The sequence below is a fragment of the Salvelinus alpinus genome, chromosome 7 (assembly GCF_045679555.1).
Source record: "Salvelinus alpinus chromosome 7, SLU_Salpinus.1, whole genome shotgun sequence".
In the NCBI taxonomy this organism is placed as follows: domain Eukaryota; kingdom Metazoa; phylum Chordata; class Actinopteri; order Salmoniformes; family Salmonidae; genus Salvelinus; species Salvelinus alpinus.
Window position 1 is genome coordinate 28205122 of NC_092092.1, and position 26200 is coordinate 28231321.

Sequence of the window (26200 nt, forward strand, 5' to 3'; positions counted from 1 at the left end):
TATGGGGTGGACAATTCTGAGAGACCATGGCACACAACCGCTTCAGAGATGAGACACCTGCGGCAGGTGCACATGAAACAAGGCAAGTCAGTTAAGAACAAATTCATATTTACAATGATAGCCTACCCTGGGCCTCCCCTAACTTGGACGACGCTGGGCCAAATTGTGCGCCGCCCTATGGGACCCTCCATCACGGCCGGTTGTGATACAGCCCGGGATCGAACCAGGGTCTGCAGTGCCTTAGACCGCAGCACCACTCGGGAGCCCTTTGTAGAATTATACAAAACATATCCTTGACTACCTAAACAACTATTGTTATTTAATTATATATATTTGCACAAATATTTCTTCATGCAATTAATTATTTATAATAGTTTATGCACGTTGGTGCTTATGTTTGCACACCTTGCGGGTTGATATGCATCTGATGCAGTGGTGGGAAAAGAACCCAATTGTTATACTTGAGTAATGACTCAAGTAAAAGTCACCCAGTAAAATACTACTTGAGTAAAAGTATTTGGTTTTAAATATAATTAAGAATCAAAATTAAATGTAACTGCTCAAATATACAGGATCAGTGTCCCTATAACGGGACAGTTGAGCTAATGTGCGCTAATGTGATTAGCATGACAGTTGTAACAGCAAACTTTCCAGGACATAGACATGTATTATATGGGCAGAAAGCTGATATTCTTGCTAATTTAACTGCACTCTCCAATTTACAGTAGGTATTACAGTGAAAGAATGCCATGCTATTGTTTGAGGAGAGTGCACAGTTATGTACTTGAAAATGTATAAATAAACCAAATTAGGCACATTTGGGCAGACTTGATACAACATTTTGAACAGTAATACAATGGTTCATTGGATCAGTCTAAACCGTTGCACACACACACACACACACATACACACTGCTGCCATCTATTGGCCAAAATATAAATTGTGGCTAGACTCCTAAGTCATAATGGCGATACTTTTGCATTTCAAAGAAGGAACAAAAAATAAATAGATTTAAAAATAAATTTTTCTTTGTATTATCTTTTACCAGATTTAATGTGTTATATTCTCCTACATTAATTTCCCATTTCCACAAACTTCAAAGTGTTTCCTTTCAAATGGTATCAACAATATGCATATCCTTGCTTCAGGTCCCAAGTTACAGGCAGTTAGGTTTGGGTATGTCATTTTAGGTGAAATGATAAAGGGGGGTACGATCCTTAAGAGGTTTTAAAGTAAAAGTATAAATAATGTCAAATTCCTTAAATTAAGCAAACTTGAGGGCATAACTTTCTTGTTTTTTATTTTATTTAGGATAGCCAGGGGCACACTCCAACATAATTTACAAACAAAACGTGTGTTTAGCGAGTCCGCCAGATCAGAGGCAGTAGGGATGACCAGGGATGTTCTCTTGATAAGTGCATGAATTGGACCATTTTCCTGTCCTGCTAAGCATTACAAATGTTACAAGTACTGTTGGGTGTCCGGGAAAATGTATGGAGTAAAAAGTACATTCTTTTTTTTGGAATGTAATGAAGTAAAAGTTGTCAAAAATATAAAATAGTAAAGTACAGATACCCCAAAAAACTACTTATGTAGTACTTTATAGTATTTTTACTGAAGTACTTTACACCACTGATCTGATGCATATGCTAAATGGGACGCCCAGCAACGTTCTCTAGCGGGTACTTATAGGCTGAAAGGCCAGGCGGTTCTAGTGTTAAGGGAGCAAAACAAACAGTTTGGCAACTATAGTTCCTAATAACCGGTTTATGATGATGGTTCCGGTCCCACCACCAGCTCCATTCAGCCATTCAAACCACATCCATGTAGGGCTAAAGGGCACAATCCTGACATGTTGGTATTGGCATGGCACCATGCAGCTATGTTCTTACTTTGCTTCGCCTCTGGACTCAGAAACAGCACCAACATTCCAACCAATGTACCAACTTAAAGGACAAAGATTTTAAAAACGTCTACACACACACACGTCATAACTTTTGTTCACAACAACCACATAAAATAAATCTGTAACCAACTTCAGAATACAATACTTGAGACCATATCAGGGATTTTCTGTGAATCCCTTGAGGATTGTTGATTCTCTACATAGAAACATCCCTCTCTTCGTCTTTTGTTGCCATTCCGTTGCTGTAGTCCAATCGTTTCAATAATCGAATAACTTAATTGTTACATCTGTTGGATAATAAACATTATCTTACATGGTCCAGAAGACAGTGATTTGAGCACAGCCACTCCTAAAATGGCCACTGTTGCTAAGAGACCCAGCAGTATCACCCACACACACAAATACAAGAGTCAGTGTGTACAGATACAGAAGACACAACCACTGTTCTGCCATGTCTGACTTTAGTGTGCCTCAAGAGACAAATATCCATTAATCAGTATCTACGGTTATGTTTTCTTTTCCAATAAGAAAAACTGGTGACAGTGGGGACACTAGATACTACAGACGTCGATGAGTAACCAAGCAGCTATCAACCACACTATGCCTTATGCATTGGTTTACATGACTGTCAATCTACAGCAGTCTTTATTTCAGATCATATATACTGACCAAAGTGTCCCCACAAGTACATCTAAACACACAAATATTCACATTTCAAAAGGCAGGAAATTTATATAATCTGGTCAGTCAGCACTTGCCTTCCACCTCTCCTCAGCCAAACAGAGGTAGTCGAGCTCACCACATGAGCCAGTTAAAAAACAGTTCAAATGAAATGTTACTTTATCTTGAGGCTCTGGGTATTCAACGTATTATGTCACTGGAGACTGGGCCCAGGTTAGAACAATAAAGTCAGTCTGTCTGGTGGAGAAAAGATGGGCTGGAGACCGACTGTGATATTAGGGTTGCGCTGAAGAGGGTGCAAGGTTCTGAACGTAGCAGAAAACCCATTAGAGATTTAATGAATAGAGCTGACATGATCCCTAACTCCACGACATGATCCCTTACTAAGTTGTGTGTGTTCTAGGGTTGTAGCGGTCATGACTTTCTGTCAGCCGGTCAGTCATGCAAAAGACAATTGTTTTAGATGGTCATACCATTGTTCATTTAGCTATTGGATTTAGAATTTTAGGACCCCTTCAGGTATCTGTTTCTAATTTGTAATAAATTTGCAAACATTTCTAAAAACATTTTTTTGCTTTGTCATTATGAGGTAGTGTTTGTAGATTGACGAGGAAAACTCATTTAATCAATTTTAGAATAAGGTTGTTACACAACAAAATGTGGAAAAGTCAAAGGGTCTGAATACTTTCCAAATGCAAATCAAATTGTATTAGTCACATGCGCCGAATACAACAGGTGTAGACCTTACAGTGAAATGCTTACTTACGAGCCCCTAACCAATAAAAAAAAATATGCAGCAGTAAAAAATAATATATACAGGGGGGTGCCGGTACAGAGTCAGTGTGCACCGATTAGTTGAGGTCGTATGTACATATAGGTAGAGTTAATTAAAGTGACTATGCATAGATGACAACAGAGAGTGGCAGTGGTGTGGAGAGGGGAGGGGGTGTGCAATGTGAATAGTCTGGGTAGACATTTGAGTAGATGTTCAGGAGTCTTATGGCTTGGTGGTAGAAGCTGTTGAGAAGCCTCTTGGACCTAGACTTGGCGCGCCGGTAACGCTTGCCGTGTGGTAGCAGAGAGAACAGTCTATGACTAGGGTGGCTGGAGTCTGCACTGTATAGGACTATGCGTATTTGAGCTTATGTGTCAGGGTGTTTTGAATTAATCGTCACCTTAGAAAGCAGGATCCATTTCGTTGTGTTAGGATTTGAAACAACATCCACAACGACCACGTTGCCTTACCTCCCTACTCTTCTACATTTGCACACACTGTACATAGGTTTTTCTATTGTGTTATTGACTGTACATTTGTTTATGTGTAACTCTGTTGTTGTTTTTGTCGCACTTCTTTGCTTTATCTTGGCCAGGTCGCAGTTGTAAATGAGAAGTTGTTCTCAACTGGCCTACCTGGTTAAACAAAGGTGAAATAAAAATAAATATGTTGTTGAACTTCTTCAAATTGATCAATCACAGTGAGGCGAGTGTTAAAAGCCTGATATTGGTTTGCAGTTAAATGTTTGACGTGATTTTTCATTGCATTTACATTGATGTCAGAGTGGTTAGAGGGACAATAGAGCCCTGAGTACCAGGCCATTAGCGACCTGATGGTCGTTAGCAAGTTGGCTACTATCAACGCATGTCCAGAGTGTATAAGAAATTACCGTAAGTCAACAGTCATGTGGAATTTTACTATGGTCATGACTGCTGGCGTGGCGGTAATATGGTAACTGCAACAGCCCTGGTCTGTTCTACACAACATGAGTGATTCTGAAAGTTCCAGTGTTGTGCCCTAGTGAGGGGAGTGCAGCCCGCCACAGCTGGTTCTGAGTTTCTAAACGAGGACATTTCAAAAGAGGCTGTTGAGTCTCAGATTCAGCTCCTAAATTTTACCTGAACTCCCATTTCTTCCAGATTTAAGTAGTTGGCCCTTAATATCAGACTTAGGCCTAATATTATTGGAACCAACAGCGTAGACACTGTTCCTAGGCAGTCATTGAAAATAAGAATTTGTTCTCAACTGACTTGCCTAGTTAAATAAAGATCAAATAAAAAAATAAAAAATGTAGGTTGATGTAGCCTAATCTTTCTGTTTGAATGGTGTAGATACCTTTTCTACCTTGGATTGTTAATTTTATTAGTAAAAGGTCTTCCTGTTACTATTGCTAGACAACTGAATGTTGGCCAAAATGTGTTTATATAGCCTAATAGGAGTCTTAAAAAAAATATTAAGTTGTCGATTTAGTACCATTCGGTATGGAAACGTTCTCATAATGCCATTCCTTACCACCGCTGGAAGAAGGGGTGAAGGAGAAGATGGAGAGACTTCTGCCTGGGTCCAGCTGCTACAGCTGCAGCAGCACACTAAGCCATGGAGACAGACCTGGGAACAGAAGACAGAGACTATTTAAAATTACATTCTGCTACAAACTACAATTAATGCTCTATCAGAACTAAGAAAGCATTTTGTGCAAATTTGAATGTCGAAGACCTTGACCACCAACCTTTGTAAGATTTGTATCAGATCAGAAAATCATTAACGCATATGAACACAGTGGTCCCTGCAGCGTAGACTCAAACCGGTGTGATTAGAACGTGTAGTTACAATTGACGCAACAGTCAGCATTTGAGCTAGCCACACTTTTTTCACAAACAGTCTTTACAATGTTAGGTCCTCAATGTGAGCAGTTTATTATGGATGCAATGTTCAGAGTCACAGAAGTAGCATAACACAATTCTCATCCAAATCTGAAAATGTAGGCTACAATAGTGCTAATGCTAACTGAGTAAAGAGTGAGCTAACACTAGCGGTCATATATAGCCAACTATCGGCTGATAGAAACCATAATATGAATTAGCTAAATATTAATTACTACTTACAATTCATCACATCACGGGTGAGCTAACCAGTGATTGAAATAATTCAGTAAAATACTTTCTAAAAGTCAAAAGTAATCCCACAGTGGGTAGTTTGTGTGTGCCGCCATGTTCGTTTTTCTGCGTCAACCAAACATGAGGTGACAAGATGTGTTGGGTCTGTTTGCAGTATGCATGTTGAAGGGAGTGCGTCATCTACCATCATTCACTTACGGAAGTTTACTTGAAAGACGAGTGAACCATCCATTCTCCTCGTTTTGCTATAAACATTGTTTGTCTGACAGACATTTACGTGACACACAGAATGCATTGAATGATGTCAACAAACATGGCTCCACACAGAGAGCAAATGGCTTAGCATTAGCTCATCATAATCAGTACAACCTTCAAAAAATTAAGAACAAAAATAGACAACATGTAGTGTTGGTCCCATGTTTCATGAGCTGAAATAAAAAGATCACAGAAATGTTCCATACGCACAAAAGCGTATTTCTCTCAAATGTTGTGTTGGTGAGCATTTCTCCTTTGCCAAGATAATCCATCCACCTGACAGGTGTGGCATATCAAGAAGCTGGTTAAACAGCATGATCATTACACAGGTGCACCTTGTGCCGGGGACAATAAAAGGCCACTAAAATGCACATCACACAACACCACAGAGGTCTCAAGTTGAGGGAGCGTGCAATTGGTATGCTGACTGCAGGAATGTCCACCAGAGCTGTTGACAGACAAGTGAATATTAATTTCTCTACCATAAGCCACCTCCGTCAATTTAGAGAATTAGGCAGTATGTCCAACCAGCTTCACAGACCACATGTAACCACTCCAACCCAGGACCTCCACCTACAGGATCATCTGAGACCAGCCACACTGACAGCTGATGAAACTATGGGTTTGCAAAACCGAAGAATTTCTGCACAAACTGTGAGAAACCATCTCAGGGAAATTCATCTGCGTGCTCGTCGTCCTCACTAGGACCTGACTACAGTTCGGCGTCCTAACCGACTTCAGTGGGCAAATGCTCACCTTCGATAGCCACTGGCATGCTGGAGAAGTGTGCTCTTCACGGATGAATCCCAGTTTCAACTGTACCAGGCAGACGGCAGACAGCGTGTTTGGCGTCATGTGAGCGAATGTTTTGCTTATGTCAATGTTGTGAACAGAGAGCCCCATGGGGGCGGTGGGGTTAAAGTATGGGCAGGCATAAGTTAGACAACGAACACAATTGCATTTTTTTTATGGCAATTTGAACGCACAGAGATAACAGGGGGCCCATTGTCGTGCCAATCACCTGCCATCAGCTCATGTTTCAGCATGATAATGCACGGCCCCATGTCGCAAGGATCTGTACACAATTCCAGGAAGCTGTAAATGTCCCAGTTCTTCCATGGCCTGCATACTCACCAGACATGCCACCCATTGAGCTATAGAAAGGAGGATATATAAATAAAACAATATTACAAGTAACATAACTGAACAGCTCCACAAGCAGGCAGGGCAGAGATATGCAGGCCAAATTAATACACAGGTCAATGCAATGGTCATGATAGGACCAGGACATTTTCAAAGAATACAACAAAAGCTAATACTTATTTGATGCCATTAGCATTAGCATTGTTTTACAGAACTATTAGAAAAATGTATGAAGGTTATGAAATCAGTTCCTTGTGTGAAATCAGTTCCTTGTAAAACTAAACCGTCTAGTGTTCAGCGAAATAACAACACAATGTCAAATACTGGTAGCCTCGTCAAATAATTTACATCCGATCACATTAACCGTTACTCTCTCGCGGGAATTTCACTAACGGTCCGTATGTAACCAAACGTAGCTGCTGCTCATTCCGTTTGCTAAAAAATTGATAAATGGTTCTAATCTTTTTATTTAAAAGGCCCGTGTCCATAGAGACACATACCAGCTCTGCTACACCTGCACCTGTCGACGACACAAGTTGTTCTGCTTCCACGAGCACATCCAATGCTAACATCAGTAATTCTACATTTGTTTTTAGCCCAGCTAGCATGGACACTGACAGTTGCGAATCTGATGCAGCCGAAGAGTTACTGCCCCCTTACCCGGTAAAGCACCGAAAAGACAGGGACGTTGGACCATCGAAGAAGAGCAAATATGATGAGAACCACATTGATTTGGGGTTCACTTATATTGGGTGTAGTGCCTTTCCTCAGCCACAGTGTTATATGTGCAAAAGTACTATCTCACAACTCGATGAAACCTTCACTCTTGCACACACATTTAGAAACAAAACATGCCAATTTGAAATAAGCCACAGGAGTTTTTTGAGCGAGAATTAAGACTACTTTTGAGTAGTATGACATGTATAAAAGCAACAGATACCATTAATAAGAAGGGTCTAGAAGCGTCTTATATGGTGAGTTACCGAGTGGTTAGGACAGGCAAGCCCCATACCATTGTGGAGGACTTAATTATTCCTGCTGCCGTGGATATGGCTGGGACAATGCTGGGGGGAAAAGGCCAAAAAAACTATACAGACAATGCCTTCAACAAACTCTGTTTCACAAAGCATCAGTGACATGGCATTAGATGTTTTGAAACGATTCCTGTTTCGCATACAAGGCAGTGAATCTATGCATTACAGCTGGATGAGTCAGATGTGGCAGGCCTGGCACAGCTCCTGGTATATGTCCGTTACATTTATGGGGGGGTCAATTAAGGAAGACATCCTCTTCTGCAAACCAGATGAGGATATTTTTAAAGTACTGGACAGCTTTGTGACATCAAATGGACTTTGGTGGTCAAGATGTGATGGTATCTGTACTGATGGTGCAAAAGCCATGACAGGGAGACATAGGAGTGGTAACGCACGTGCAAGCAGTTGCTCCCGACGCCACTTGGGTACACTGCAGCATCCACCGAGAGGCTCTTGCTGCCAAAGGAATGCCTGACAGCTTGAAAGACATTTTGGACACTACATTGAAAATGGTTAACTTTGTTAAAGCAAGGTACCTGAACTCTTGTGTATTTTCTGCACTATGCAATGATATGGTCAGCGACCATGTAACGCTTTTACAACATACAGAAGTGCGCTGGTTATCAAGGGGCAAAGTATTAACACGTTTTTTTTAATTGAGAGATGAGCTTAAAGTTCTTTACTGACCATAAGTTTCACTTGTCTGACCGCTTGCATGATGATGAGTTTCTCACACGACTGGCCTATCTGGGTGATGTTTTTTTCTCGCCTGAATGATCTGAAGCTAGGATTACAGGGACACTCCGCAACTATATTCAATGTGCGGGACAAAATTGAGGCTATGATTAAGTTGGAGCTCTTCTCTATCTGCATTAACAAGGACAACACACAAGTATTCCCATCATTCTATGATTTTTTGTGTGCAAATGAACAAGTTTACGGACAATGTCAAATGTGAGATTGAGTGAGTTGGGTACGCAATTACGCAGGTACTTTCCCGAAACGGATGACACAAACAACTGGATTCGTTATCCCTTTATGCCCTACCTCCAGTTCACTTACTGATATCTGAACAAGAGAGCCTAGTCGAAATTGCAACAAGCGGTTCTGTGAAAATTGAATTTAAAATCAGAAGCCACTGCCAGATTTCTGTTCTGGGCTGCGCTGAGCGTGTCCTTCCTTGGCAAATCGCGCTAAGACACTGATGCCCTTTGCAACCATGTACCTATGTGAGAGTGGATTCTCGGCCCTCACTAGCATGAAAACTAAATACAGGCACAGACTGTGTGGAAAATGATTTAAGACAGACTCTCCAATACAACACAACATTGCAGAGTTATGTGCATCCTTTCAAGCAAACCCTTCAAATTAACCTGTGGTGAGTTATTCACAATTTTCAATTAACAAATAAGGTTTTATATGTAAGATGGTTAAATAAAGAGCAAGATTATTATTATTTGTGCCCTGGTCCTATAAGAGCGCTTTGTCACTTCCCACGAGCCGGGTTGTGACAAAAACTTACACTCATTCTTATGTTTAATAAATGTACTGTATAGTGTGTGGTAGGCTTATAATTATAGCAAAAAAACTACATTTGTGAGTGCAGTGACCCTGGTGCTAGAGAGGGTACGCAGCTGGAGGTTGAATGTTTGAAGGGGTACGGGATTATAAAAAGTTTTGGAACCACTGTTCTGTGAATTAATGAGGCGGAACGTACCTCATTTCAAACTGTTGTTAGAAAATCATGTAAAATTGACAAGTTGAAACACACCCTATTGTTAATTAGCAGGCAGCTTGTCTTGGTTTGACAGCAGTTGTCCTGTTGCGTAACAATCACATTTAGGAACAGTGAGTAAATTCTGACATCACGCGCATAAGAAAACTCACGCTGGGGAAACCATTAAGAGATATTTGGAACTCACAAGTAAAAAGGACAAAGGGATTCTCTGGTACAGCTATGTGCACCACGTCATTGTGCTCTTGCTCTGCTGTATGTGATTCTTGCTAGCGGTCACTCAAATGGCGAGGGGCTGAATCTGATTGGCTGGAACTTGAATTGCTAGGGTGCTGGCCCATGTGGGGGGAAATGTAGAAGAAAAAAAATGACAGTACAGCTTACTGAAAACAGACGCTTTCAAACTAGGGATTTCGTGACTAATTGAGGTAACAGTAATTCTGCATGTATAAACTAGACATTGACACACTCAGCCCAAAGCGGGGGGGGGGGGGTGTCAAAAAAAAATACTAGTCGCCAAAGTACCAAAGCATACAGGCTACCTGAGACAAAAACAGAGGTATTGCAAAGGAACACCGGGACTGCAGCGGCAAGTGACGGTTGCTATAGCAACAGCATGCTGCGGTCTTTGTGGCGATGGGATGAAGGGGTGTTCTGGAGGAGGGGGGAGAGAGAGAGCCAGAGAGCGTAATGTTTACTGATCATTTTTATTGTTTATTTCACTTTTGTTTATCATCTCCTTCACTTGCTTTGGCAATGACAACATATGTTTCCCATGCCAATAAAGGACTTACATTGAAATTGAATTGAGAGTCAGAGCCAGGAAGCCAGCGAGCCAGAGTTTGAGTGTAATGTTTACTATTAATGTTTGTTGTTTATTATCTATTTCACTTGCTTTTGCAATGTAAACATATGTTTCCCATGCCAACAAAGTCCCTTAAATTGAAATACAGAAAGGAGACACAGTAGCTGGAGAAGCTCTCACCTACATGAGGGGCTCTTTACTGAAAGGCAAACTGTGACAGTAGCACCAACCAGTTCAAACAAGATATAAAACACCTCAGAACTCAGTTTTTTCGAAGCTACAGAGGATCTAGTGCACTCTCCTCAGGTCCTGGGCTGCCAATGGCCACAATCAATGCACCCTGAACAGATAGTGTGTGTGTGCGCGTCATGTTAAAACACCTGATTCAACTCATCAAGGTATTGGTGATCGTTGAATCAGGAGGAGTTTTTATTGTTGGGCTGGAACAAAACAGTGAGCATGCACAAAACTTGTTGCTCTCCAGGAGCACAGTTGCTGACTGACCACTGAAGATTGAGGTCAACAGGTTTGTTTACATTCAAACAGAGGGAAGTACCTGGTCCCCTCAGAGGGAAAGCAAACATCATGCATGACTAGACAATGTGTGGTAAATATCAACCATGCTCCTACCCAACTGCTCTGTCCTGCTATGGGCATTAGCAACGAGTACCATGTGTTCATCAAAGAGAAACCCACAGAAGGTACAAGGTGGTGCCCAGCTAGGCCTAATGGTAGATGGCTTTGGAGATTATAGGTGTATGTAAATGTGCTGGTGTTTACAATTCAGCTTTAAAATACTGTTGTTTTGCGCTTTCATAAAACTGAAGGTTGTTGGGTGCAAAGTCTACAAGGGTCTAAGTGTGCTGTGCATGATCATGCACGAGGGTGTGTATGACAAATCGATTACCTTCTGCTCCTGCCTAGTAGTATCCTACTGATCCAGTATGTGGTGACCCAGCAGTCTTAAAGTAACAATACAAGGTCCATATCACCAACTATGGGCATACAGACGCAGGATGGAGACATACACCTAACAGTACACAACTTTGCAATTAATATATCATAATAGCAGTCTACAGCCTGGGATAACATAGTTCCAGAATATCAAAGAAACAATAAGACAGCTTGAACTAAACACATTCTCCCACAGGGTCTGGGATTGCCCCTTCCTCATCATTACAAAGAAGAGGTCATAGGTCAGCTAAGTATCTATACACAACACAAGCCCCTCTCCAGTCTGTAAAGGGGTTATGCTACTCCAGGCTACTGCAGTGGTAACATGCTTCATATTCACTACAGGGAGGGACTCCTCCTCACACCGTCTTTAGGTAAATACCCACCCAGTATTCTGCTCTCTGTTCAGTCAGGGTGGTCTAGTCTCTCTCGGCAGACTTCAACACACAATCTCCTGGTGTGTGTGTCAGATATAAAACCAGTCCCTTTGCAGCAAGTCACAGCCCAGTAACAGTATCTTGTGCTGTAGACATTTATTGCCCCTCAATCCCAATCCTAGCGATTTGAAGTTGGTTTCTCAGAGACTGAAATAGCCCACAAGTCTGGTCCAACAAAAATTACAGCTTTTTCTTGAGATAAGGCCAATGCTGATGTTATTATGGTTCATGTCTGAGTCAGAGGTGTAAAGTACTTAAGTAAAAATAGTTTTCTGGGGCATCTTTACTATGTCTTTTTGACAACTTTTACTTCAATACATTCCTAAAGGAAATAATGTACTTTTTAAACCATACATTTTCTCTGACACCCAAAAGTACTCATTACATTTTGAATGCTTGGCAGGCAAGGAAAATGGTCCAATTCACACATTTATCAAGAGAACATCCCTGGTCATCCCTACTGCCTCTGATCTGGTGGACTCACTAAACGCAAATGCTTTGATTGTAAATTATGTTGGAGTGTGCCCCTGGCTATCCATCCATTTTTTTTTTTTTTTATTGAGGCATCTGGTTTGCTTAATATTTAACTTATATTTAAAGTATATTTAAATCCAAATACGTTTAGACTTTTACTCAAGTAGTATTTTACTGCATAGAGTTCACATTTACATTACATTTAAGTCATTTAGCAGACGCTCTTATCCAGAGCGACTTACAAATTGGTGCATTCACCTTATGATATCCAGTGGAACAACCACTTTACAATAGTGCATCTAACTCTTTTAAGGGGGGGGGGGGTTAGAAGGATTACTTTATCCTATCCTAGGTATTCCTTAAAGAGGTGGGGTTTCAGGTGTCTCCGGAAGGTGGTGATTGACTCCGCTGACCTGGCGTCGTGAGGGAGTTTGTTCCACCATTGGGGTGCCAGAGCAGCGAACAGTTTTGACTGGGCTGAGCGGGAACTGTACTTCCTCAGAGGTAGGGAGGCGAGCAGGCCAGAGGTGGATGAACGCAGTGCCCTTGTTTGGGTGTAGGGCCTGATCAGAGCCTGAAGGTACGGAGGTGCCGTTCCCCTCACAGCTCCGTAGGCAAGCACCATGGTCTTGTAGCGGATGCGAGCTTCAACTGGAAGCCAGTGGAGAGAGCGGAGGAGCGGGGTGACGTGAGAGAACTTGGGAAAGTTGAACACCAGACGGGCTGCGGCGTTCTGGATGAGTTGTAGGGGTTTAATGGCACAGGCAGGGAGCCCAGCCAACAGCGAGTTGCAGTAATCCAGACGGGAGATGACAAGTGCCTGGATTAGGACCTGCGCCGCTTCCTGCGTGAGGCAGGGTCGTACTCTGCGAATGTTGTAGAGCATGAACCTACAGGAACGGGTCACCGCCTTGATGTTAGTTGAGAACGACAGGGTGTTGTCCAGGATCACGCCAAGGTTCTTAGCACTCTGGGAGGAGGACACAATGGAGTTGTCAACCGTGATGGCGAGATCATGGAACGGGCAGTCCTTCCCCGGGAGGAAGAGCAGCTCCGTCTTGCCGAGGTTCAGCTTGAGGTGGTGATCCGTCATCCACACTGATATGTCTGCCAGACATGCAGAGATGCGATTCACAGAATTCACAGTTCACTAAAGTGAAGTCTGCTCTATCACCTCAGCCAGCTGGCCAGACAGACCATTTCCTGCTAGACAACTGCTTTCACCCCCGCCACCCAAAAAAATCAATACAGACAAGATAAAAGGTCCCGTGTAGCTCAGTTGGTTGAGCATGGCACTTGCAACTCCAGGGTTGTGGGTTCGACTCCCACTAGTACAACTCACTGCCGTAAGTCGCTCTGGATAAGATCATCTGCTAAATAAGTCAAATGTCAAATGTAAATACAAAACCAAAACCACTCACGTCCCGCCTACTCCTTGAGGGAAATAAGTTATTGCGTGGAACGTGACAGTGACTCTACTGACTTCTAGAGAGAGACAGGCACAACAAACCTAGCCTAATCTGTGACCCATGAGGCCATATCACAACAAACAGAGAAAATAGGCAGAAATCCAAGAGGAGAAGGCATCTATTAATATATAGACCGAAGGTTACAGTTCATTGATACATCATAAGAGGTTTAAATTGGGTGGATGGTTCAGGTTACTCTGGTGTGAAGGTTAGAACCGGATAAGATTTTTTTGTGTGCAGGAAAAACAGAACCTAACTCTGGCAACCAATGAACCACCAATCAAGACATTGTTAGGATGAGGAGAGAAGCTTTAAAAACTTGGCAACATCAGTTAGAAGTAAAAAGTTTGGCAAGACAGATGATAATCACAACGTAGTATGCCAGAACAATTCACTATTGTTTTCCTCACCATCTGTTAGCTTCATAAGGCAGAGCCATATGTGACTCCGACGAAGTCCTATGCAAAATCTCAAATCTACCTTATCCCATTTCAAGCAAGACTGTTGTCAGGTGAGGTGTTTGTGTTGTGTGTGTCATCATCCAGTGACGTGTTGCAGGCAGCAACCACTTCACTCTCAGCCTCACTTTCATCTTTAGCTTCTTTGATCTGCCAGTCTCTCTTTGGTGCTAGTTATCCCAAGGCCATATCCCAAGGGGCTGGCTCATCCTCACTCACCCATTTATGACAGACCTAAATTGACCTCGCCGAGTTACCTGTGTGCAGAGTCAAGCATTCCCAGTGCTAACAGTTGACAAAAGATGTGCCAGCCCTTTAACAGATATCCTTCGTGATATTGAAGCAAATGCGGTAGGATATCAAAGAGTTGACTTGCTAGCTGCTAACGTTACATTGTAACAGGTGGCATTACTGGGAGGTCTAGAGATAACACAGTATACACAAAAAACATTGAGTTCAATTCACTAGCGGTTACTGGTAGGCTCAGGGTGAAAGAAAAGACACGGAACAATATTGTCATCTTGTAATTTAAATCAGTTTACACATTGTCTACTGTGGCTTTAACCACTCGCACTGGTAGCTAACTAGCTCGCTGTATTCTGCATGGCATGACTGCATCAACAACCTCTGCACTCACTAACGCTACTCTGCTACTAGCCATGCTGCTAGTTCTGCTCGCACGTTAAAAACAAGACAGCCCTACCCAGTTCAAATATCTTACCCAATTCCTTCGCATTGCCGTATGAAAGGGGTTATCATTCGATTCAACGACACACTGCAATTGATGTCGAGGAGAATGTCTTGTGTTTTTTAGGAAATCGGAAGTTTCATTCGCGGAATAAAATGGCTCCTGCTGATATGTTCAGATAAATTTGGTGACGTAATCAGTAGTCAAACGGAAGCTTTGCGTTACCTCACTTGCATTCAAGACACAGGGGGCGCTCGAGTCTTCAATTTAGATGGCAAATCATTCCACACCCCAAAGCCATACATAAGTGTATAACTAAATGTTTATCGTTGGCAGCTATATATATCCTATAACTCTGAGCAAACAAAGAATTAAAAATCATGAAGCACTTTCTGGCAAGTTTATTTTGCAAGAGATAAGACCAAACGATGAGTCCGTATGTAGAGCCAATGTTCAATACCTGCATATTTTAATAGAGCCCTAGTCTAGTTCTGACAAACAGTATAAAAATGTTTCATTACCAACATTATCAGACAATTCATTCATCATAATAAAACCTAGCATTTAAACACTGCATTGTTGAGTAAGAGCTTGTAACTAAGCATTTCCCTGGACAGTTTTAATATCTGTCGTATGCTGTAAATGCAACAAATAAACCTTCATTTGTTTTAAAACAGGGGTGTCAAACTAATTTTGCCCCGGGGCCGCATTCGATCATCAATGAGGTTCGGAGGGCCGCACTGAAAATGTGTTATATTTCCTTGCTGTCAAAACTGGAATTTTAAATGCTCCAGTTTCTATTTGGTTTTAGTAATTTGAAAGTATATTGACTTCGTTCCTCCCACACATTTCTTTTATTGTTTTTATGAAACCACCCACAGACCGGATGCTTCACACCCGATTTAAAACACTTTCTGCTTACTGACTTCTCTGTATCAGCAGTTTTCCACTACAGTACTGCAAGTATCAAATCCAACAGCAGATCCTACATATAATTCAGCGCATGTAAGCAAAACATCCATTTACATATTCAAAGATTTACAAAGTCAAAGTTGGAAAACAACATTTTTAAATTCACAAACACGTACAATGACAACACAATTGAGGTCAGTCCATACACAAGGCACAGTTCCTTCCATAGTCTTTCTAAAAGTCAAACCTGAGCATAGCTGATATCACATGTCAGCCTCTGTTCCTTTTAAGTGTATGACTATTTACTTTTCTGTGCAGGGGCAGGGATGTCCACAGTATTATGCAGGAACTCATAGAGCGACTTCCCATTGCCAGCATGTCCCAGAATCTGTGCTAGCCTTTCCTGGCTCAGTTTGGCTAGGTGTGCCAGGCTATCTGCGTGTTTAACCAGAGCCCTGTAGTTCTTCGCATTAACCCCTGGCATCCGAAGCAGGAAGTCGTATGGCCCAGGGTTGAAGAGGTCAGCTGACTCTGCCACCGTGTCCGACTCGGCCGTGATGGCCTGGGCGGCGGCGGCATCCGGTTCGGGTCGACCTTTCTTCAGCTCCTGGAAAAGTTCTGCGGTGGCGTGTGGGGAGGGGCACCAAAGGATCCTGAGGCGGGGGAAGTGCAGGGTGAGGAGGGTCAGCTTGGAGGTGACGTCGTTAGCTGAGATCTCCTGGCGGAAGTCGGTGCGGGCCACCAGGGAAAAGGGCTTGGCCGAGTCGAACTCGATCAGCAGGACGGGCTTCCGGTAGTACCGCGTCATGGACAGGCACTGGGTGTAGAGGCGTCCGCTCTGAAGCGAGCCAATCAGGTCACTGACGCTCTTGCGCTCCACGCAGGTGTCGGCAGTGAGGATGTAATCGCCCACCTCCAGGGTGACAGGCTCAATGTCCAGGCCGCGTCGGTGGAGGAGGGACGGGAGCTCACTGCGGAACTCACGCATGTCCACAATCACACGGGAAGGCTCCTTGGGCTGCTCCTGGCCCCCTGATTGGAGAGACATGACATTAAATTATATCAACCAATCAGACTCAGATAGATGATGTGGATTGTAAGACCTCCCGTCCCACAGTGTAATGAATCAGATAAGATGTCATCACATCACTTACCTGCTTTGCGTGTGTTGGTAATAGAGTAAGCAGGCTCCTGACTCCTGCTCAGATCCAGGTTGGTGTCTTCTCTTCCCTCTCTCTCCTCAGGAACCACCATAGTGGCCTTCTCCCTGCAATCACACACACACAGACACCCCGTCAGTCAGCACAGCTCACAAACTAACACATGGTATGGAAACTGCAGGATGATCATAATATAATGCAGCAGATGTCTTACCTGATGAGGTGTTCAAAGGCTTGTTTCTCTTTAGCCAGACCAGTCAGGTACCTCTGCTCCTCTGTGGAGCCACCATAGATCAGGAAGTACACCCTGAGAGGAGGAGGAAATGCTTCATGAGTGACTTCATCTGGGGAAAAAACAACATGTAATTCACAAGATCTGTGTAAAATGAATAAGGGGATAAAGGTTTTGTTTGATTACCTCAGTGGTTTCCCCGGTCTGGAGGCTTTGTAAATCTCCAGCTGACGAACAAAGCTGAGCTCGGCGTCATAAAGCACCACGAAACTGGGCTCCACCTCGTGCAGTACCCGCGTCAGACTGTAGGGGTCAGTGCAACCCCTCAGAGGGTGGATAACAGTCAATGGCTCTTTCAGAACACCGTAGTAGGCATCAGACGACAAGTCTAACTTTAGCTCCTCCTCCTCCTTTTCCAACAGGCCTCCCTCATCCCCACTGCTGCCCATCACTTCTCCCTCATCCCCCTCTCTGTTGCCAACCATTTGAGTCAGGGTCAGAGACGGCCTCTTTTTACTCTTTGAGTTCAGCGTGGTTGCCGCCTTCCCTTTGGCTTTTTTGCCTTTGGTCTCTTTCTCAGGCTGTTGTTTCCTGGACCAACCCTGGCCCTGTTGTTTGTGTGCGTCTGGGTCGAACAGGGCATCTCTTTTGCCAATGGTGCGAGCGTAGAGTCTATTGAGTAGGGAGTCTGAGCCACGACTGATGTACTCATGAAGCTGAGCACAGGTTCTGTCATCACTGGCACAGATCAAGATGTGGCCTGGGGAATCAGACAAAGAATAGTGAGACTCACCACCTAGGACTGAACAGTTTACCAACGCATGTCATAGCTTTGGTAGGAATATGTTACGCTTTCTGTGTCCATATACAATACTTTATCTATATTGTAATCTGCTAGTGGCTGACCTGGTTTGAGTTCAGAGCTCTTGTTCTCCTTCTCTATCTCCTGCAGCACCTCTGTCAGAGCCTCCCACTTTGGGTTCTGTTCCAGCACCAGCACCCTCTTCACCTCTGGGGCAGACACACAAAAATAATTTTATTCAGCTCCAGAAAGCATAAAATAAAATTGTATTGTTCGCATACACATTTTTTGCAGATGTTATCGCGGGTGTAGCGAAATGTTCATGAAGCTCTTCCTCTGAAAGAAATAGAATTACATATAATATAGCCATAGAGATTGTGCTTGAATGTATATTTTGAGAGCAGTTAGTTACCTGAAGTGCTTTGTTGTTTTTCTGTGTCAGCTCCCACCTTGAGTTTCTTCTTGGACTCAGGAATGCAATACACCCGACTCCTGGCGTTAATAAACATGGAGGTGCTGGAGTCCAGGAACAACCACCCTGTTGAAATGAACCACAGGCAAGTGACATTTTTCCTTGAATCAGCATCTAGGGCTACCAACATAATGGAAGGGGAAACACAGAGACCTTCATATGATAGCTCTCCAATGAAACTAAGCAATGCAGTTAGCTATTCATATTCTCTCACTCTCCAAGGACAGTTCTTACAACTTCTTACCAGAGTTGCTTCCAAAGTTTTTCTGGCTGGAGCGGAGTGACTCGAGGAGGTTGAGGAAGGTGACACAGTCGTACTGGGTGAGGTAGAGCAGCAGGGTACGTAAGATCTTCAGGTCCTGGACCAAAGACTTGGTCTTGGCTCCCAGCTGGTGCCACAGAGGGTCCAGGTAGTGACGGATGGTCTGGGGGTCAAACAGGCACAACAAACAGGAATATGAGAGGAAATCTGTAAGTGGTCAATAGATTACAGTGGATGCCTTGATTTAATGTCTGGAGTAGAGGTCGACCGATTAATCAGAATGGCCGATTAATTAGGGGTGATTTCAAGTTTTCATAACAATCGGTAATCGGCATTTTTGGACACGATTACATAGCACTCCACGAGGAGACTGCGTGGCAGGCTGACTACCTGTTACGCGAGTGCAGCAAGGAGCCAAGGTAAGTTGCTAGCTAGCATTAAACTTATCATATAAAAAAACAATCAATCTTAACATAATTACTAGTTAACTACACATGGTTGTTGATATTACTTGTTTATCTAGCTTGCCCTGCGTTGCATAAAATCGATGCGGTGCCTGTGAATTTATCATCGAATCACAGCCTACTTCGCCAAACGGGTGATGATTTAACAAGCGCATTCGCAAAAAAAGCACTGTGTACCTAACCATAAACATCAATGCCTTTCTTAAAATCAATACACAAGTATATATTTTTAAACCTGCATATTTAGTTAATATTGCCTGCTAACATGAATTTATTTTAACTAGGGAAATTGTGTCAATTCTCTTGCATTCTGTGCAAGAAGAGCCAGAATTGTACATAATTATGACATAACATTGAAGGTTGTGCATTGTAACAGCAATATTTAGACTTATGGATGCCACCCTGAACGGTTCCGTATTTCACTGAAAGAATAAACGTTTTGTTTTTGAAATGCGACCATATTAATGATCTAAGGCTCGTATTTCTGTGTGTTATTATATTATAATTAAGTCTATGATTTTATAGAGCAATCTGACTGAGCGGTGGTAGGCAGCAGCACGCTCCTAAGCATTCATTCAAACAGCACTTTCCTGCATTTGCCAGCAGCTCTTCGCTGTGCTTCAAGCATTGCGCTGTTCATGACTTCAAGCCTATCAACTCCAGAGATTAGGCTGGCAATACTATAGTGCCTATAAGAGCATCCAATAGTCAAAGGTATATGAAATACAAATGGTATAGAGAGAAATAGTCCTATAATTCCTATAATAACTACAACCTAAAACTTCTTACCTGGGAATATTGAAGACTCATGTTAAAAGGAACCATCAGCTTTCATATGTTCTCATGTTCTGAGCAAGGAACTTAAACGTTAGCTTTTTTACATGGCAAATATTGCACTTTTACTTTCTTCTCCAACAGTTTGTTTTTGCATTATTTAAACCAAATTGAACATGTTTCATTATTTATTTGAGACTAAATTGATTTTATTGATGTATTATATTAAGTTAAAATAAAAGTGTTCATTCAGTATTGTTGTAATTGTCATTATTACAAATATATATATATATATATATATATATATATATATATATATATATACAGTGGGGAGAACAAGTATTTAATACACTGCCGATTTTGCAGGTTTTCCTACTTACAAAGCATGTAGAGGTCTGTAATTTTTATCATAGGTACACTTCAACTGTGAGAGACGGAATCTAAAATCATAAGGTGAATGCACCAATTTGTAAGTCGCTCTGGATAAGAGCGTCTGCTAAATGACTTAAATGTAAATGTTAAATGTAAAACAAAAATCCAGAAAATCACATTGTATGATTTTTAAGTAATTAATTTGCATTTTATTGCATGACATAAGTATTTGATACATCAGAAAAGCAGAACTTAATATTTGGTACAGAAACCTTTGTTTGCAATTACAGAGATCATAGGTTTCCTGTAGTTCTTGACCAGGTTTGCACACACTGCAGCAGGGATTTTGGCCCACTCCTCCATACAGACCTTCTCCAGATCCTTTAGGATCCTTTTTTTGGGTCCTCCAATAATCGGTATCGGCATTGAAAAATCATAATCGGTCGACCTCTAGTCTGGAGACGAGCAGTGTATTTTTATATCACTAACGCTAATATAAAGAACACTAAATGTACATTCACATTGAGTTGTGTTATGTATACAATGGTTATTGCTGAACTGCAAGAAGTTGTAGTTAGTTTACTCCAGTGGGTATTGATGCTTAATTCCTATGTAACTAACAAGTCTGACCTTTTCGAAGGCATTCCCAAGGGTATTCTCCAGGGAGAGGTCCTCTGCCTCCAGCGTGGGGTTGTAGCGCTTCAGCTCCTTCAGACAGGCGTTCATGATGTCCAGGACAGAGCTCTGGATGGCCCTCATGGCCGGGGTCAAAGACACATGCAGCTCCACCACGTCTGGCTTGTGTCTGTCCAAAACCGAGTTCACTGACGCCTGGAACCTGAAAGAGGCGGGGAGACAGAGAGAAAAAGAGAGAGATGGGAGCAGAGAGAGAGAACTATCCATCATCATCAATAATCCAAGAAGTTACCACACAAAGGAGTAAAACATTTAATTAAAAAGGGCTCCCCCACCCACCTGGGCCAGAGGAAAAGTTTCTTGACAAAGAGGTTCCTCATGACTCTCTCCACCTGACAGAAGCCTGAGGAGAAGGAGGTGGCCTTATCTGTGAAGGCCTTGATGAAGCCTGTCTTATTCTTCTGTCTGAACAGTCTCAAGATGAAGGCCTCCTGGCAAGACTCAATTATCTTATGAGCCCGGTACACCAGTATACCTGGGGAAAACAGAGAAAGTTGTGGGTCGATGTAAACAAGATAAATAAATAAAGTGAAGCAGCACAAACAAAGAAAGGATAGTGCTTAGACAGAGAGAGCAATATGAGTGTCCTATTGAGCAACTACATCTTAGGGCATTGTTTTCACACATCCCAGTCTGATTTGTATCCAGGACCATTTGGTACCATTATCCATACTAATATAACATAACTGGTATGTCAAAACTCTAGTTTTGCCTACACTATATACTGACCCGAGATGAGGTGTGCAGGTATCCTGTCAGTGAGGAAGTCCACCACTAGGATACGGCTGGTGACGAACAGGACCCCTCCCTGTGTATAAACTTCGTAGCGCTCTGTACTCTGGACATCACTGGTCACTGTCTGGGGCAGGTGGCTCACTCCCTCAGCTCGCAGCTGCTCTGTGAAGAACTCCTAGCAGAGGAAATAAAAGCACAAATAGGAACATGGGTTATTGGTTACTGTTACAAACTTTCTACATAGAAAGACATGTAACGTTATACAAACTTCACCTATAGTTCGATTCATGCAAGATCTGCAACCAAGGGGGGTCCATCATAGCTGAAGCCCTCCTGATGCAAGCTTGAAAGTCAAGCAGATGAAAAGTAGCTGCCTATGATCGTTGTGTAACGTTGCCCCCTCCTGAACTGGGCCCCTGACCATTCGTTCCCCTAGCACCGCTATTATTCACCCACCTGCTCGGGCGTGGTAGTGTTCAGCAGCAGCACCAGACTCCCCTCCTCGGAGTACACCCGCATGAACTGCAGCAGGATGCGGTCTATCCCCATGCCCTCCGCAGTCACCAGCAGTCCGTCTGAGCCAAACAAACCCAGGAACATCTCCGTCTCAAACTCAAGTAGTTGACCAGCCATCTCCCTCCGTGTACTGTGAGTTGTTGTCAGTAATAATGTTGGTCAGTCAGACAATATAGCTTGAATGCTATCTAGCTTGCTAGCTATACAACATGGAAGTATTCTGCAAGAACGAGTCGGTAAAGAAAATACATTTAACTTGTTTGCTAACTAAAACTGCTTTCGGTATACCCGCATATCATCAGTTGTAAGAAAATAACAACAAGTGCATAAATTAGGAGTTATTAGGAGCTTCATTGTATTAGCCTGCACATCCCACCAATGTTTTCAAAATCGCATATCCGGTCACGTAATGGTGAAGCGGGAACAAGCTACAGGATTTTTAGCGCCATCTGCTGTAGTGGAATAGTAACTATATACAGTAGGAATGTGTACATTACATACTGTACATGTGTACAGTACATACATACTGGACATGTACTGCACAGGAGGCTAGTGAGAGGAGGACGGCTCATAAATGTCTTGGATGGAGTAAATTAATTGGTATCAAACTCATGGAAACCACGTGTTTGATGTGTTTGATACTGTCCCATTCATTTCGTTCAAGCAATTATGATGAGCCTGTCCTCCATAATTAAGGTACCACCAGCCAACTTAGGCAGGTTGTGAGGCTTAAACCATGCTTGTGGAATACCTCAATGGAACACAGGCATCAATGTTTCAATAGGTTCATCTCCGTGGTGCAGTCAAACATATGATCCTCCAGGGTAAACAACCCAACTTATTATCATGCATAGTGTCCACCTTCAGGGGATTTTGAGAGCCAGTAGGGAAATGCAATCAGGTGATAAAATCTACAATATTTACCAATAACAAAACACTAATGATTCCTCTGGGGAGGCATAGGGGAGCACAGCAGTGAAAAGACGATGACAAGGTAGAGTGGTTGCATACGTGTGTGTATGTTGTGCTGCTAAATTGTACCCAGCTGGGCTATGTTCTGTGCTATGTCCTGCCAACCCACGTTTCTCCATAATCAGTGAAGAGGCAGTGGGTAATCGTAGCTCAGAATAGGACAGGCTTGTAAATGGCACTGGAGGAGGAGGAGAAGGAGTGGGGGAGGGTTCTGTCTGCTTCCGACAGCACACACACACACACACACACACACACACACACACACACACACACACACACACACACACACACACACACACACACACACATACAGCTCCCGCTCCTCCAACCCTGGCTCTCCTAGTCAGATGGAGATGTTGTTGACATGACTCACCTCAGTACTGTAGCTATTTAACACTGTGACCTGCATTTACATGCTTTAATATTTACATTCGTACCGGTATTCACATTTTGGTGCATTCCCGATCCAGAGCCATGCATACTGTGAGACCTACAGAGAAGGATTTATTCTCAGAATAGTCCGTTTGTTTCACCTTCCCCATAAAATATGGGTAAGTAGCTGTGAAACACTTCCACTTAACAACACAGAAAGAGTTAGTTCCTTTCTCTTGTTCTTAAAAGTGAAGTGGCCACAGAGAAGATACTTAGGCAGGTTGTGAGGCTTAAACCATGCTTGTGGAATACCTCAATGGAACACAGGCATCAATGTTTCAATAGGTTCATCTCCGTGGTGCAGTCAAACATATGATCCTCCAGGGTAAACAAGCTATCTGCTGCCTGGCTGTGCCCTAAAAGTCTGTTACATCACTGTCATTGTGGGTCTCTTTTAGCAGGAGATCCTTCTCTAGCACGACATCACTGAACTTCAGTCAACTTCAGTCAGCAGTTAACCTGGAAACTAAACTGAATATCACTCCATTTCATCACTATTCAGTGTTGATTCCAGGTCATACAGCAGCAGGCAATGTAAGCAATGTGTATAGAAAGCATACAGTATGTAAAGTAAGAGAAGTCATGCCCTGTCCCAGAATGGCCTTTAGAGAGCACTAGAGCACTGTTTTACTGTTGCTCAATCTCCATAGTTTTCTATTCTACTGCTTTGTTCCACGATGTACTGTAGAACTCATCTAATGTTTACAGTCTGAACTTCTCTAAAAATCCTTTTCCTGTTCTGAGGATGTATTCAAGTGTGTAATGTCAAACATGACGAGACTTGATGAGGGTTTGATGAGAGCAAAAAGTGATTAGGATTAAAGAGACAGAAAGACTAGGGAAAACTAGGCAGCTGATCACGTCTTGATTACGTTTCCCTTCCTGTTTCATGAAGTGGGACCAAATGATCCATAAACATGCTACTTATGAATGTATAGGTCCCCAGGTCCCAGGGGATGTGATAGATGCGAATGGATGTCATAGATGCATCTATCACATCCATTTTCCACTCATATTTATCTCCCTATAGGATGAGTCAAAAAAATACTATTTGTCAGCTCGTACCTTGCAGTTTCCTGACATCATTACTGGTTGTGTGCCAGTGTAAATGACACGGGAACAGCTTAAAATGTAAGGCACGCAGGCTGGAGGGGGAAGTAAGATGATATTTAATGATGACTAGAGAGAGGGGGGAGAGAGAGAGACAGAGAGATGGACTAAACAGCAGCAGCACTCCCCTCCAACCCTCATTAGGAAGGTCACAGCTGTGGGAGACGGCTAAAACGGGTGTCTACTGCTCTACAAGTCTGATAACTGTATAGCCTTCAGAACTGGCTAGTTTTTATAGGGCATTTTACATTATTTCCTCCACATATGACTGGAAGACATCTAAAACGGGTGTCTGAAAATGTGTGTGTCCCAAATGGCACCCTATTCCCTATATAGTGCACTACTTTTGACCGGGATTGATAGGTCTCTGGTCAAACAGTGCCCTATATAGGGAATAGCATGCCATTTTGGAAGCACCCCAAGTCTTGAGGACTGTTATAACTGTATTGCCTCCAGATCTGTCTAGTTATTATAAGGCATTATGACTAATGCCTGGGGAATATTTAGGTTTCTTCATGTATAGTACCTGTGAAGAAATGGATCATCGCATGTCATTTCTATGAGAGCAACAGAGAAGGAGAGATGTGTAGGTCTTGAATAGCAGAGTATTGTTAGATAAAGGAACCAAAATATACTGGGCTACTTATAGTAGATGTTTCATGTAGAGAGAAGGAGAGAGAGACAGAGAGGGAGAGAAAGAGAGAGAGAGGGCTAAAAAATAAAAATAGGACAGAAGATTTAGACTTTTCAAGCAGCCCGCTTTTTCAGGGCACAGTGACATACAGTATCAAGCACAATGACTCTCCCTCTCTGGTTCAACAATGGTAGCCTACAAACCAAAAACAAGTCCCTATAATTCATTCATTGAGCTTATTGCTTTCTCTGTACACTAAAATATAGATGAGGAGAAAAGCATATTGGCAGAGTTAGGCTGCTCAAACAAGTCAGGCAGCCTGAGAGTAGCTTCTGGGAAACAATGATACACTCCAAGTTAATTGCTTTGTTTATGTAAACAGGAGCTGATTACCAAAAAAAAAATATACTTACTTTTCAAGGGCTACCATTTTCACATATACATTACCAGTCAAAAGTTTGGACACACCTACTCATTCAAGGGTTTTTCTTTATTCTTACCATTTTCTATATTGTAGAATAATAGTGAAGACGATGAAATAACACATATGGAATCATGTAGTAAGCAAAAAAGTGTTAAACTAAACAAAATATAGTTTATATTTGAGATTCTTCAAAGTAGCCACCCTTTGCCTTGATGACAGCTTTGCACACCCTTGGCATTCTCTCAACCAGCTCAATGAGGTAGTCACCTGGAATTAATTTCAATTAACAGGTGTGCCTTG

General features: G+C 42.5%; 2 protein-coding genes across 8 annotated transcripts in view; both read right to left on the reverse strand.

Moving 5' to 3' along the window:
- mrtfba (myocardin related transcription factor Ba) overlaps positions 1-15108 on the reverse strand; it is a 48414-nt gene extending 33306 nt beyond the window's left edge. For all 7 annotated transcript variants that reach the window (XR_011675976.1, XR_011675975.1, XR_011675977.1 and 4 more), the window contains exons 1-2: positions 14965-15108; positions 4875-4970 (exon numbers count right to left, since the gene is read on the reverse strand). The gene's annotated coding sequence lies outside the window, so the exon portion shown is untranslated. The remainder of the gene's footprint in view (positions 1-4874; positions 4971-14964) is intronic.
- A 209-nt stretch (positions 15109-15317) lies between these two features.
- On the reverse strand, positions 15318-22739 carry ercc4 (excision repair cross-complementation group 4). Its single transcript, XM_071408652.1, has 11 exons — positions 22269-22739; positions 21807-21987; positions 21357-21552; positions 21012-21219; positions 18754-18934; positions 18450-18575; positions 18142-18246; positions 17422-17995; positions 17218-17310; positions 16998-17110; positions 15318-16875 (listed from the first exon to the last, which is right to left on the reverse strand). The coding sequence occupies exons 1-11, from the start codon at positions 22443-22445 to the stop codon at positions 16142-16144; spliced, it is 2688 nt and encodes an 895-aa protein (XP_071264753.1). The 5' UTR covers positions 22446-22739; the 3' UTR covers positions 15318-16141.
- Between the last annotated feature and the right edge of the window lie 3461 nt (positions 22740-26200).